The 12351-nt window shown below is 42.6% G+C and overlaps 1 protein-coding gene across 1 annotated transcript in view; it reads right to left on the bottom strand.

The window, feature by feature from the left end:
• Positions 1 to 9219, bottom strand: part of Usp13 (ubiquitin specific peptidase 13) — a 144986-nt gene extending 135767 nt beyond the window's left edge. The window contains exon 1 of the mRNA XM_070025844.1: positions 8955 to 9219. Coding sequence (XP_069881945.1) covers positions 8955 to 9122 — 168 coding nt within the window. The 5' untranslated portion in view covers positions 9123 to 9219. The remainder of the gene's footprint in view (positions 1 to 8954) is intronic.
• Between the last annotated feature and the right edge of the window lie 3132 nt (positions 9220 to 12351).

The raw sequence follows: 12351 nt of genomic DNA, 5'->3' as shown, positions 1-12351 counted from the left end.
AAGATGGACTACAGGGATAGTATAAGCTGTAGAGTATCTACCTGAGTTCATTCCAGTAAGATAGATAGGTGAGGGGGGGGGGGGGAGAGGGATTGAGAGAGAGAGATTCCAGGTATCTCCTAGAAGGGAGAGAATTAGGAAGTTGGTTTTAGGAATTAGTTTGCTTTTTAATGTGTGTATGCACGCATGTACCAATATTAGGGCTTAAACTCAGGGCCTCAGGCCCTCACTTAGCTTTTCTGCTCAAGGCTGGCCCTCTACCACTTGAGCCACACCTCCACATCCAGCTTTTTGCTAGTTAATTGGAGGTAAGAGTCTCATAGAATTGCGGGAGCAGTTCTGGACTATGATCCTCAGATCTCAGCCTTCTGAGTAGCTAGGATTGTTAGTGGGAGCCACCAACACTCAGCTAGAAGAAAACATTCTGGCCAAGGGAAGAACAAGGGAAAATAACACAATAGAGTGAGAGGGAGGCATGGACTGCAAAAAAGAAAGGCCTTCAGTCTAGAAGGTAGACAGTTTATCAACAAGGTAGACTGCTTTGATGAGATACGTTAAAGAAACCTGAATAGCACCACTATCTAGTTAGGGAAGTGACCTCATCAACCACATTTTAGAAAAATAACCACAAGGGCAATGTGACAAGCAGGAAAGGAAAGAAAGGTGGTTGATTAAGAAGCTTCTGAGAGGAGCCAGGCAAGAATGATGAGGGCCTAAGCCTCAGCAGAACTTGTGACAGATGGGACAGTGAGGATAAATAGTAGATACACCCATGTTTGTTATAGCACTGTTCACTGAAGCCAAAATGTGGAAACAGCCTAAGTGTAAACCATTGGATAAACACATAAACAAAACGTGGTCTGTTCAGTAGGCGGAATATTATTCATCCTCAGACTGTGAAGGAACTGCTCAGTTAAGAATACAGGTACTTTCAATATTCTTACCCAGTGACATTGATCAAGATATATTGTATTCATAAACTGCTTTGTTAAATGGCAACTCCTTTGTGCAACTACTTAAAGATAATAAAGAGAGAGATAAAGAGGGGGAAGGAGGGGGAGAGAGAGAGAGAGAGAGAGAGAGAGAGAGAGAGAGAGAGAGAGAGAGAGAGAGAGAGAGAGAGAAAGAGAAAGAGAAAGACTAAGAGAAACATAGATACAGGTAGTGCCAGGTGGTGCTGATGGTTCACACCTGCAATCCTAGCTATTCCGGAGGCTGAGATCTAGTTTCAAAGTCAGCTCAACCAGGAAACTCAGTGAGATTCTTATCTCCACTTTAAAAAACTGGAAGTGGTGCTGTGGCTTGAGTGGTAGAGTGCTAGCCTTGAGCAAAAGAGCTTTACCAAGGCCCAAGACCAGACTAAAAAAAAAACAAAAACAGAAACAAAAAACCACAGGTACCATCTTGAATATAGTGAGTGAGAGAATATATGTGTATTCATCTAGGTTTGGTCAAAAAAATAAGCAATATTCTACATATTTTGAGCAGGACAAGATTTAATTCAGGAAATTAGCAGCTTACAAAGTCATGAGAAAGCTACTCAGAGAAAGGCATTAAGAGCCAAGGTCAGAAATCTACCAATGGTGTTCTGGATATGAGGATGTACACTCATCACAAGAAGCTAGGAAACAATCTCAGGTACCCCCCACAATGGTGACTGACTTCCAGCGGAATACCAAGAAGCTGGTCCAAAATGTCCATTCTGCTGAGTGTCACAGCAACAACAGCCCTTATAGCTATTCTTTTTCTTTGGCCTTCCAAATCTTTTACTGGCAGAATTAAATTCAGAACCTCATCATCAAAGATTCTGAAAAGTACAGTGTTAGCCCTACAATATGAGAGAAAGCCCAGCAAAGCAGGCACAGAACTTGAAAACCACATCCAGCTGGTCTCAGGTATCTAGAAGCAGATCCATTCTTATCTCCTACCCAGTGAAGGCAAATAGGTCTTCCCTTTCCAAGCAAAAGATTGAAAAATCCTCTAATCAAAGGCCAAAGAGGAAAAAAATCAAAATATTAACATTTAAGGTTATCACAAAGAAAAAGATTACCCTACTATAAATCTCAAAGTCAACAGAATAAAGAATTCCTACTCTTGAAACAGCCAAAGGAATTCCAACTTTTTCAAAATAAGTCAGCCAAATTCTTAGTTTGCTTCAAAAAAGGATGTGCCTGTTGTGAAAATTTTGTCACCTATGGTTGTCTATGTCTAATATAATAACAATATCAACATGTAAATGCTACATTTCAGATGAGGCATACAATTAAATAGTTACATCTTGCTTGGCTAAACTCTAATACTTTGTTGTTTTAGTGTGTGTGTGTGCGTGTGTGTGTGTGTGTGTGTGTGTGTGTGTGTGTGTGTTGGGGGAGGGGGCATTTCTGGTTGTAGAACTCTACCACTGTGAGCCATAGCTCCACTTCTGGTTTTCTGTGGGTTAACTGGAGATAAGAGTTTCACAGACTTCCCTGTCTGTGCTGACTTTGATCTGCAATCCTCAAATCTCAGCCTCCTGAGTAGCTAGGATTACAAGTGTGAGCCCGTAGCACTCTGCTTAACTTTAGTTTTTAAGGTATGGCCTGAAAACAAGGTGATAAACCAAAGACTATCCAACCAATTTGGTTGGGGTTTTTTTGTTGTTTTTTTTGTTTGTTTGTTTGTTTGTTTTTGGGTCCAGTGGTGGGGCCTGAACTCTGGGCCTGGGCGCTGTCCCTCAGCTCTTCAGCTCAAGGCTAGCGCTCTACCACTTGAGCCACAGTGCCACCTCCAGCTTTTTTCTTTTTGCTTATGTGGTACTGAGGAATCGAACCTAGGGCCTCAGGCATGCAAGGCAAACACTCTACCACTGAGCCTCTTCCCAGCCCTCTCCAATCAATTTGGAAGGTCAAAAACATTCTCATAGCATGACATTCTTTGCTGTTTAGCTCTCATAGTGTACAGTAGCTACAGAGGCTACAGGACATCTGATATCATCATTCCAGCCAATTAATGGAATAACATTCAAATTGTTTAATTTTCTTCTTTTTAATTTCTAATATGGTAGACATTAAAGATAAAAAAAAAACATGAAAAGCTTTTTAAGGAGACCTTAAAAATATTTTCTATAACTGGGAGCTGATGGCTCATACCTATAATCCTAGCTACTGAGAAGACTATAGATCTATAGGTCACAGTTTGAAGCCAAGCCAAACAAAAGAATCTCTGAGACTCTACCACTAATTAACAAGGAAAAAAACCTATCAGTGGAGGTATAGCCCAGGTAGATCTCCAACCTTGGGTAAAAAAGCCAAGCAAGAGAATAAAGCCCTGAGCTCAAGCCCCAGTAACTGATACACCAAAAAGTTATACCAATGTTTACCAAAAAGTTTAAAGGTCATCCTGAAGAACAAGTTTTCAGTTAGTTTCTTTTGGAAGAAACTTTTGGCAAATAAAACTAATTAGATTCATTTTAGATTTATATCTTCAAAGGGGGATTTAAAAATTCCCAGCTGTAATGTATGTTGTCTATGCAACCTTTGTGTTCTCTTTGTGCAAAATGATAACTACAGTGTATACAGAGGTTTGTTGTAAAGATTAAATGAGCTCATAGGTGTACTCAAATGAATACCTAGAATCCTTTATGCTTCTAATGGATAAAGTGGTAAGGCTCTTATTAGGTGAAAAGGCACCTATTAAGTCTCAAATTTTAGAATGATATAGAAACACCTGGAAAGCTTATTAAAAATCACAAACTGACAGATCCTTAACCCAAGATTTTAGTGGGAAGCAAGTTTAGAGTTCCAGTCCCTGCTGGACCAGGAAGCATACTTGAAGACCTGTTTGCTATCATTGAAACAGTACCAGGCATATCAATAAATATTTGTAGAAGGAAAATTTACTGAATCCTTAATAAAAAGTTTTCCCATAAGTAGATATCAAAGCTTTCCTGGTGGGTATCTAAACTGGCCGTGACTACCAGGCCCTATCCATTATAGTTTGGCAAAGAGTTCCAGAAAGACAGAGATCCTACCATGATGTCTCAACAACACCAAGCCATCTTCAGAACTGCAGCGAATGGGAAAAAAGCTCCTTCTTAGAAAATAGTCCTTATGCTAGAAGGGAAGAAGTAAGTGGGCATTCTTCACACGCATTCTTCTCACAAAGTCACATAACCTAGGATCTCTCACCTCTCTACAGCTGCTGGTCTTAGAATTCTGGAAAATCCTACTCAGCATTCCTGGCACAAATGCAACCCTGAGGAATAAGGGTGTTTCCACCCAGGCAGCTGGGATGGGATGGATAAGCATTCCTCTCTTCCTTATCTCAAGTGCAAGATTCTGAGGTATATCCCAATACTCCAGAGAGAGCCCCAAAAGACTGAGCACCAGGCACACACAGTGAACACCAGCTTAGTAACTCACTCATTCCTTCTTTCTCTTTGTCACTATTCCCTCAGTCACTATTTCTGTTCCCTAGGATACTTTTCCAAAATAAAACTGCCTATTCTTGTCTAAAAGGCCAAGCTAAGATAAGGTATAGAAAAGCACTCAACTCACAATCCAGGGGGCATATAATCAACATGAGAGGGCAATGCCTCACCTATTAAATGCCTTAAAAATAAGAATTAGAGTTGCAAAAGAAAGAAAATAAAGACAACCATAGAAGATAGAGTATAACTAACTGTTCTGTTGCATGACACAGATTCTACACAATGCATGTATCCAGAGAAAAAGATGAAGTCAGAAGAAAGGGAAGAGTGAGAAAATAAATAAATGATAAATGATCAATAAATAATCAAAAAATTATCACAAGGAAGAGTGATCTTAAAAAAGGAAATGAGTCCTACCCATTGAAAAGCCACAGACTGGCCTCACCAGATCCACCAGAAATGGGTTAGGACAAAATATACCTGGATAAAAGAGAAATTCCACCAACAAGGAGAACAGATTTCAATGATGATCCATAAAGGCTATGAGCAGAAGTGTGAACCAACCTAAATCCTCCATTTAAGCACATGCAATACTTTACATAAAGTCTGACACCTAACTTATTGGGCTTACAACTTGTAAAGAAAATTCCTTAATTTCTTACTTCCATGTGTATGTGTGCATGCACACATGTGCCAGTATTGGAGCTTGGACACAGGATCTGATGCTCTCACTTGGTTATTTTATTCAATGAAAGCACTCTACCACTTGAACTACTCCTCTGCTTCCAGCTTTTTATTGGAATTAGAGATAGGCAGCTCATGGACTTTTCTGCTTAGACTAGCTTGGAACCTCAACCCTAAGATCTCAACCTCCTGAGTAGCTACGATTATTGGCACGAGCAACCAGTACCTGGCTATTCCTTCTTTAAAGAAAATATGTATTGTAAGATCACTAATTAGCCAGTACACATTACGTATTATTCATTTATTGTTAAAAACCAAAAATGAATCAAGTTCTATTTTTACCCAGAGAAGTTAGAGCCAGATAACAGAACTAGAATTCTAACCTTGCTAGTTTCTTCATTACTATCACATTTGTCCCCCACAGTTGACAATTCCATGTGAGTCCTTTCCCAATGTGCCCACAGTCTGTAAGCTCAGCATCTATAGAACCTGTTACCATGTAATTCATATACTCATGAAATTCCTATTATTATATTTATTCCAGCCACTGGTCAAGCTTCTGGGAATAAATGTCCACTCTCCAGAAAGACTGTATTTTAAGGTAGAAACAGGCAAATAAACATATTGCTGAGGTTCTGACAGACATGTTTATAAACTTCATATAAATGGAGTTTAATGGGGTAAAGAGGCAATAGGGAAATGACTCACAAAGGAAGAATTCTTTGAATTGAATCTTGAAAAACAGCACTATTAGGAAGGACATAAGAAACCGCTGGAGATGAACCAAGTCACAGAGAGATAAACTACACATCAAAGTGGGAAGGCTGGCCAGGCTGAAACCAAAGAGGTAAAGGAGAAAAGTTCTTCCTCAAATTAAGCTCCTCCTACGTGAAAATAATGGAGGATACTTGCAATTAGTTATATATTGTTCCATTTGTTACTCACATCCTATAAAGGTGCAAAACAGCCATTCTTCATACTGTGCCTGGCACATAATGGGTATATAACAAAAAATTGGTGACTTCAGTTTTCTTCCATGTCTACTTTAAATGACACTTAACTGGTAGCCCGTTCCTGTTATCTTAGATACATAGGAGGCTGAGATCTGAGGACAGAGGTCCAGCTTGGGCTTATTAACCAGCAAAAAGGTTCAAGTGATAGAGCACCAGCCATGAGTGAAAAAGCCAAGCATGAATGCAAGGCCCTGAGTTCAAGGCCAATACTAGAACTCACACCAAGAGGCATTATTTCAAAGTAACTTTCCATAACTGACTACAAAATCATGACAAAGTTTTGTGGGCATAGCCCAGTGATGGATTAGGGCATTTTCAATGCCCTGGGTTTGACCTCCTGCACAAAAAAAAAAAAAAAAAAAAAAAAGACAGAAATTATCAAAATCTAACATTTTTTCAGGCTCCCTTTATCCACTTTCTGGATTCTGACCTTAACTCTTACTTGCCAAGTCAATCTTTTTCTTTCAAAGACATTACAAACAAATAAGAAGGAAGTATTTGTACTTTATATTTTGCATATGTAATGTCACTTGCCTGAAATGATGGTGTAATTTATTTTCTACCTATCTTTATCTATGAACTTTTTCAAAGTGTCCAAATCAGGAACTTTTTTTTTGCACTTCATCATTTTTTACCTTTCTCTACCACAGCCCTACCAAGCTTGTGAATTTGTTTTGGATATGCATGATATCAACAAACTTTGCTCTGTTTCTTTTTTACAGCCGTGCATGTGTGAGCTGGAACCAGAATTTCTGATACTCTAGAAATGTTTGTTGAATTCACAACATAATGTTAAAGAAAGCACCACAAAGGGAAAAGGTAACATTATCAGGCACTGTGCTTTAAATGATGTTCATAAAAGCTTTCTTTGTCATCCTCCATTGAGATACACTGATTCACTGTCATTATAAATAATTCCAGCCTCCTCCAAGAAACTACAGCCACAGAAATGAACTCATCATTTTACAGTGGACATCGTGCTTCTGGAACAGTGTTTGGCACATAGAAAGATCTTCTTAGATAATGCGGTAAATGTATTCAATAATAAGTTTGTAGGCAGAACTTCAAGAGCAACCCACACCAATCATGAGGTAAATTGTTTTACCCATAGTACACATTATGCTATCCCAAAAGACAGATCACACTCTTCTTCCCAGAATTGAGTCTGTGAAGTTTTTTAAGACCCACATTCCTTCCACTCTGAGACACAACCTGCCTAACGTAACCTGGCCACACCCTCTGAAAATGGCATAAAATGGATATAATGGCACTGCTGATCTCAGGCTACAAGGGCACTTTAAGTAGTGTGATGAACAATACACTAAGTATCTTCTTTTTCTTTCTTTCCTTTTTTTCTTTCTTTCTTTGTTTTTTATACCAAGGCTAGGTCTTGAACTCAGGGCACAGGCATTGTCCCTTAATGCTCTGCTACTTGAGCCACAATTCCACTTCCAACTTTTGGGTAGTTAATTGGAAGTAAGAGTCTCATGAATTTTGTCCAGGATGCCTTCCAACTGTGTTCCTCACATCCCAACCTCCTTAGTCACTAAAATTACAAGTGTGAACTATTACACTGAACATTAAATACACTCCACTCTTCAGAGATTTTTTTACATTTAAAAACAGGCAATTAACAAATTGTAGATTTTTATCTCCAAATGATATTTTAATAGTATAGATGAAAAGGAAGTCATAGAAAAGATAATTATGGAGCCCCAAAAGTATACCAAAAATACTTTTTTTAAAAAGCAGCTAACCTCATCCCACAAGGTAATAAAGGAAAATTTGGAATTTTTCCACTGGTTTGGGTTATTTGTGTTGTTTTGTTGTGGGCTTTTACCCACATCAAAACTATCTTCCACAAATAAAACGTGTTAGACTGTTGTTGTGAGCTCCGCCTCCCCTCCAATCCATGCACCTCCCAGTGCATTGAGATATGCGGGGTGACACATGAGACCCAAAGTGGGAGGCTAAAAATAACCTGGTCCTCAAAATGACATGATAAACGCCAGACAGCTGAGTCACTTTGAAGCCCATTTTGACTCTTGAAAGGGTCATTCACCCACTTTATGCTTCGTACACGTTTATATGCAATTAGGTGAAAACTCCACCAACTGACTACCTACTCGGGCTGGAACACAGTGATGTCTCTAAAACTTGCCCCTCGGGTCTCTGAGGTCACGCACGATTCAGGACTGAACTTAACAATCCTTTACACTGGTGCTCGTCAGCCCGAAGTGACTCACTTGGAAGAACAAGGGAGAAAGGCTCAGGCAACCCAGCACAATCCAGTGGTCCCCTATTTCTGCTGCCCGAGTGGAGATTTCTTCTGACATCCTAAGGACAAGAAGAGTGGGTAGACATGGGAAGTGGTGGGAGATAATCTCTGCGTGGACAGCACAATGGCCCAGGAGTGGGAATTCCTGGGGAAAACTAACCTTTCCAGAAAGAGTAACGCTGTGTGCGACCCAGGGGTGGGGAACCATGCCTCGGCCACCTAGCCGCCTGCCCGATCGCACCCCAAGAGGACGCGGGCGGTGTGAACTATGGAGCTCCAAACAGGGAACTAACTCTCTGATTCCATCTGTCGTTCAGACAGTGGAGGGGCTCTGGACAAGCTGCTGGAAGCCTGGCTGGAGGGCCGAGTCTTCGGCCGCCGCGGCCGTGGGGCGCTCGCACAGTGCCCGCGGGACTGCGGCGCCCCGGAGCCCGCTCCCGCGCGGAGAGGAGGTCCCGGGCGGCGCAGCGCATCTTCGGCCCGGCCCCAGCCTCACGTGCCGCGGGGCTCGGTGGCTCGCGCTCGCCCCGGGCCGCCGGCAATGCCTCCCTCCCCGGAGCGCCTCACTTACGGGAGAGTCGTAGGAGAAGGCGCACTCGTTCTTGTAGACCCTGTCCCCGGACCTGGGCACGCGGATCGTGGGCATGTGGGGCACCAGCAGCTCGCCGATGTCTCCTGCGGCCATCTTCCTGCTGCCGCTGCCGCCCGGCATGCTGAACAGGGCGCCCCGGCGCTGCATGGCCGCGCGCGCACAAGCCGAGCCCGGCAAGGGCCGGGGCCGGAGACCGGGCACGGGGTCTATGGGCGATCGCGGCGCCTGCGGGCGAGTGGCTGTGCGGGAGACCGGAGCGCAGCCGGGGCGGGCGCGGAGAGCGGGCCGCGGGGCGGGAGCGGACACCAGGGCCGGGAGCGCGGGGGAAGCTGCTATTTTTAATCCAATGGCGAGTCGCCGGCCCAGCTGCAGCGTCAGGCGGGGCGCCGGGGAGCGCCAGCCGCAACGCGCCGCCGGGGAGGGGGCGCTGGAGGGGGCCGGACGCCCGGCCCCGGGCGGCGGCGGGGGAGCCCCCAGCGCGCGGGAAAGAGGGAGGGGACGCTGACGCCGGCCACCGCCGCGGGGGATCACCGCGTCGTTTCGGATCCCGAATCACCAGCTGTCAAGGGGCAGTCCGAGCAGGCCAGCACAAAGAGCAGGGCTGGGAATTTAGGGGGTGGGGGAAAGCTTCTAGAGTGACGACTGCTCCAGATTAGGGAGGGGTAGGACACGACGTGCATCCCTGGCGTGGGGCCAGATCCGTATTTGTGCCAGGCACTTGGGGTGACCTATGTTGTATCTCTCGCTTTCTAACACCCGAAACTTAATAAATGAGACAAGAATGGGATGGGGGCCAATGAAGGTAGAGGATACACGAGTGTGCGTGTGTGTATGCACATATCCGTTTTGTATCGATATATATCGAGATGTATTTGCAACAATGCAGAACTTTAGGATTGCCAGAGCAGTACTGATGCTCGTTTTTCAAAGCAAGGGAGGCTTTGTATTTTTCTCTACCGATTTAAGGTGCCCAGGTCGAACATTCAGTGGCCTGATTTGAGGCTTTTAAGGTAGCAACATACATATTTCTGTTTTGCTCATCCAGTTCCTCAAAATTAACAATGAAGGGGGTTGGGGTGAGGAGTTAATAATTTGCGAACAGAGTATGCTTCACGGCACACTATCATCTACAAAACAAGGAGGAAGGGTGGGAGGGAAGAAGGAAGAAGACAGGAAGAGAGGAAAGAAAGAAACCCCTTACAACACTTTTAATTCCATGGAGTTGCTACCTACACCCAGCATACTCTTAGGCCAGAGAAGTCAGCAATCCTTGAAATTAAAGAAACAGAGAGATATCAAAAGTAGTGAGCCAAATGGGTGATTTCTGTAAGCCTCTCTGATGCTGCTGCTGCTACATAATTTATCTATTACATTCCCAGGTTCTCTCAGGTTCGGCATCTCTGTGGTCTAGAACACACCACACATTCTGGTAATTTATAATTCCCATGTTACCTAGTGGAAATAGAAAGGGTCTACACACAAAAGGAAAAAAGATCAAACATTATCACTGTCCTCGACAGCTTTTGTTTTGGATTTATTCTAGCCAGTTTATCATCTTCGAATAGCATCTGTGTCTGTTTAGGTTCGTGGATGATGTATGTTTGTTACAAAGAAAAACTTAGTACAAAGTGTTCAAAACTTAAATTTTAATCTTAAATTGAATGCAGATTAAATCAATGAGGTGCAGGTTTCATCTTTCCGGCTGATAAATGTTGAACAAGCCTGGGCTTAAAGAATAGATCCTCATTTACATTGTTGGTGGGAATAAAAACAGTACTTATCTGGAAGGAAAGTAGTAACATTGACCATAGTTGTATATGCACATGCTGTATTCCTAGCAATTCCTTGTGTAGATAGTTGTGCCACAGATGTTTGTTGGCCCAATGTTTACAATATCAAGAGGCTAGGAACTGGTCAAAATGCAGTACTGAAAGGGAAACTAGTTCAGACTATGATCCCTGGACAGTATCCTTCTTGGCCTAGCAAGTAAATCTCAATGCAAAAGAAACATTGTTACAAACTATCTTGCCTCTGTACCTCCTTAACCCTTCAAGTTTCAACAACCTTCCCATGACCCTAGGGGGATTTGCAGAAGGGACCTGATTGGTAATTGACAATAAATCATAATGTTATGAGACTCCAACCAATTAAATATCACCTTCCAAAACACCTAATTATAATAAGGAAAACAGTCAGATATAAAAACTCCCGTACTCAGCCACCTAGGACAAAGACGGAGAACCTAGGTAGACTAGAGCAGAAATCTGAGCAGAGCTACTGTGGCCTTCCATTGAGATACTTTTTTTTTCGTGGGTTTGGGGCCTGAACTCTGAGCCTGGACACTGTACCTCAGCTCTTCTGCTCAAGGCTAATGTTCTACCACTTGAGCCACAGCACCACTTCCAACTTTTTCTGCTCATGTGGTGCTGAGGAATCGAACCCAGAGCCTCATGCATGCAAGGCAAGCACTCTACCACTGAGCCACCTTCCAGCCTGAGATACTTCTTTTCTGAATAAAGTTCTTCCCTCTCAACTTCTTTATAAAAGTTGTTCAATTCCTCAGACAAGAAACCAGGCAGAGAAGGCTACAATGGCTGCAGCTGGCAGTAGAGCTACACGCTGAATAGGCATTGCCTACCACTGAGTTTCAACACTGAGTTTCAACACTGCTGTTAAGGTACAACACTAACAAACAATGCCTGCTACAGAGCCACAACCCTAGTGATCTTTACCCTCTGTGGAACTTGAAGGACTATCACACCAGAAAGGCTGTGTGAAGTCTGCCCATGATAGCAATTGCAAAACAAAATGATATATTATACTATTGAAAACAATGTAGTCAATTTGTATGGTCTGGCATGGAACAATCTCCAAATAATATGACCTGATGAAAAATCAAAATACAAGCCAGTGTACAAAGCAAAGGATACATAGGCTAATAATGGGTAGCAAGTGCTCTGCTACATCTCTGCAGAACTTCCTTCTAGTTGGGTATGCCTGTGATGATTTTTAAAATTATTTTCTTGAAATATGAGTGTATATGTATATGTATATGTATATGTATATGTATATGTATATGTATATGTATATGTATATGTATATGTATATGTATATGTATATGTATATGTTTGGCCCTCATGTCTCCAGAGGAATACGTAAGAAGATAATCATTGTTGGGATCTGTGGAGACAGAAAACCTGAGACAGAGAAAGACTCATTACTGCCCTTTTACCTTCCTATACCATTCATTTGTTTTGTTGGCTTTCTATAATTTGGTGTGTTTAGTTTTTTTTTTTTTCTGGTTGCTGTTGATGGTGCTACCCAGGACCTACCACCTGCTAAATAAGCACTCTACCACTGAGCTACATTCTCAGCC

This window comes from Dipodomys merriami, unplaced genomic scaffold (assembly GCF_024711535.1).
Source record: "Dipodomys merriami isolate MVZ:Mamm:240054 unplaced genomic scaffold, mDipMer1.0.p SCAF_173, whole genome shotgun sequence".
NCBI classification, from domain to species: Eukaryota; Metazoa; Chordata; class Mammalia; order Rodentia; family Heteromyidae; genus Dipodomys; species Dipodomys merriami.
This window is presented reverse-complemented; position numbering and strand designations above follow the sequence as displayed.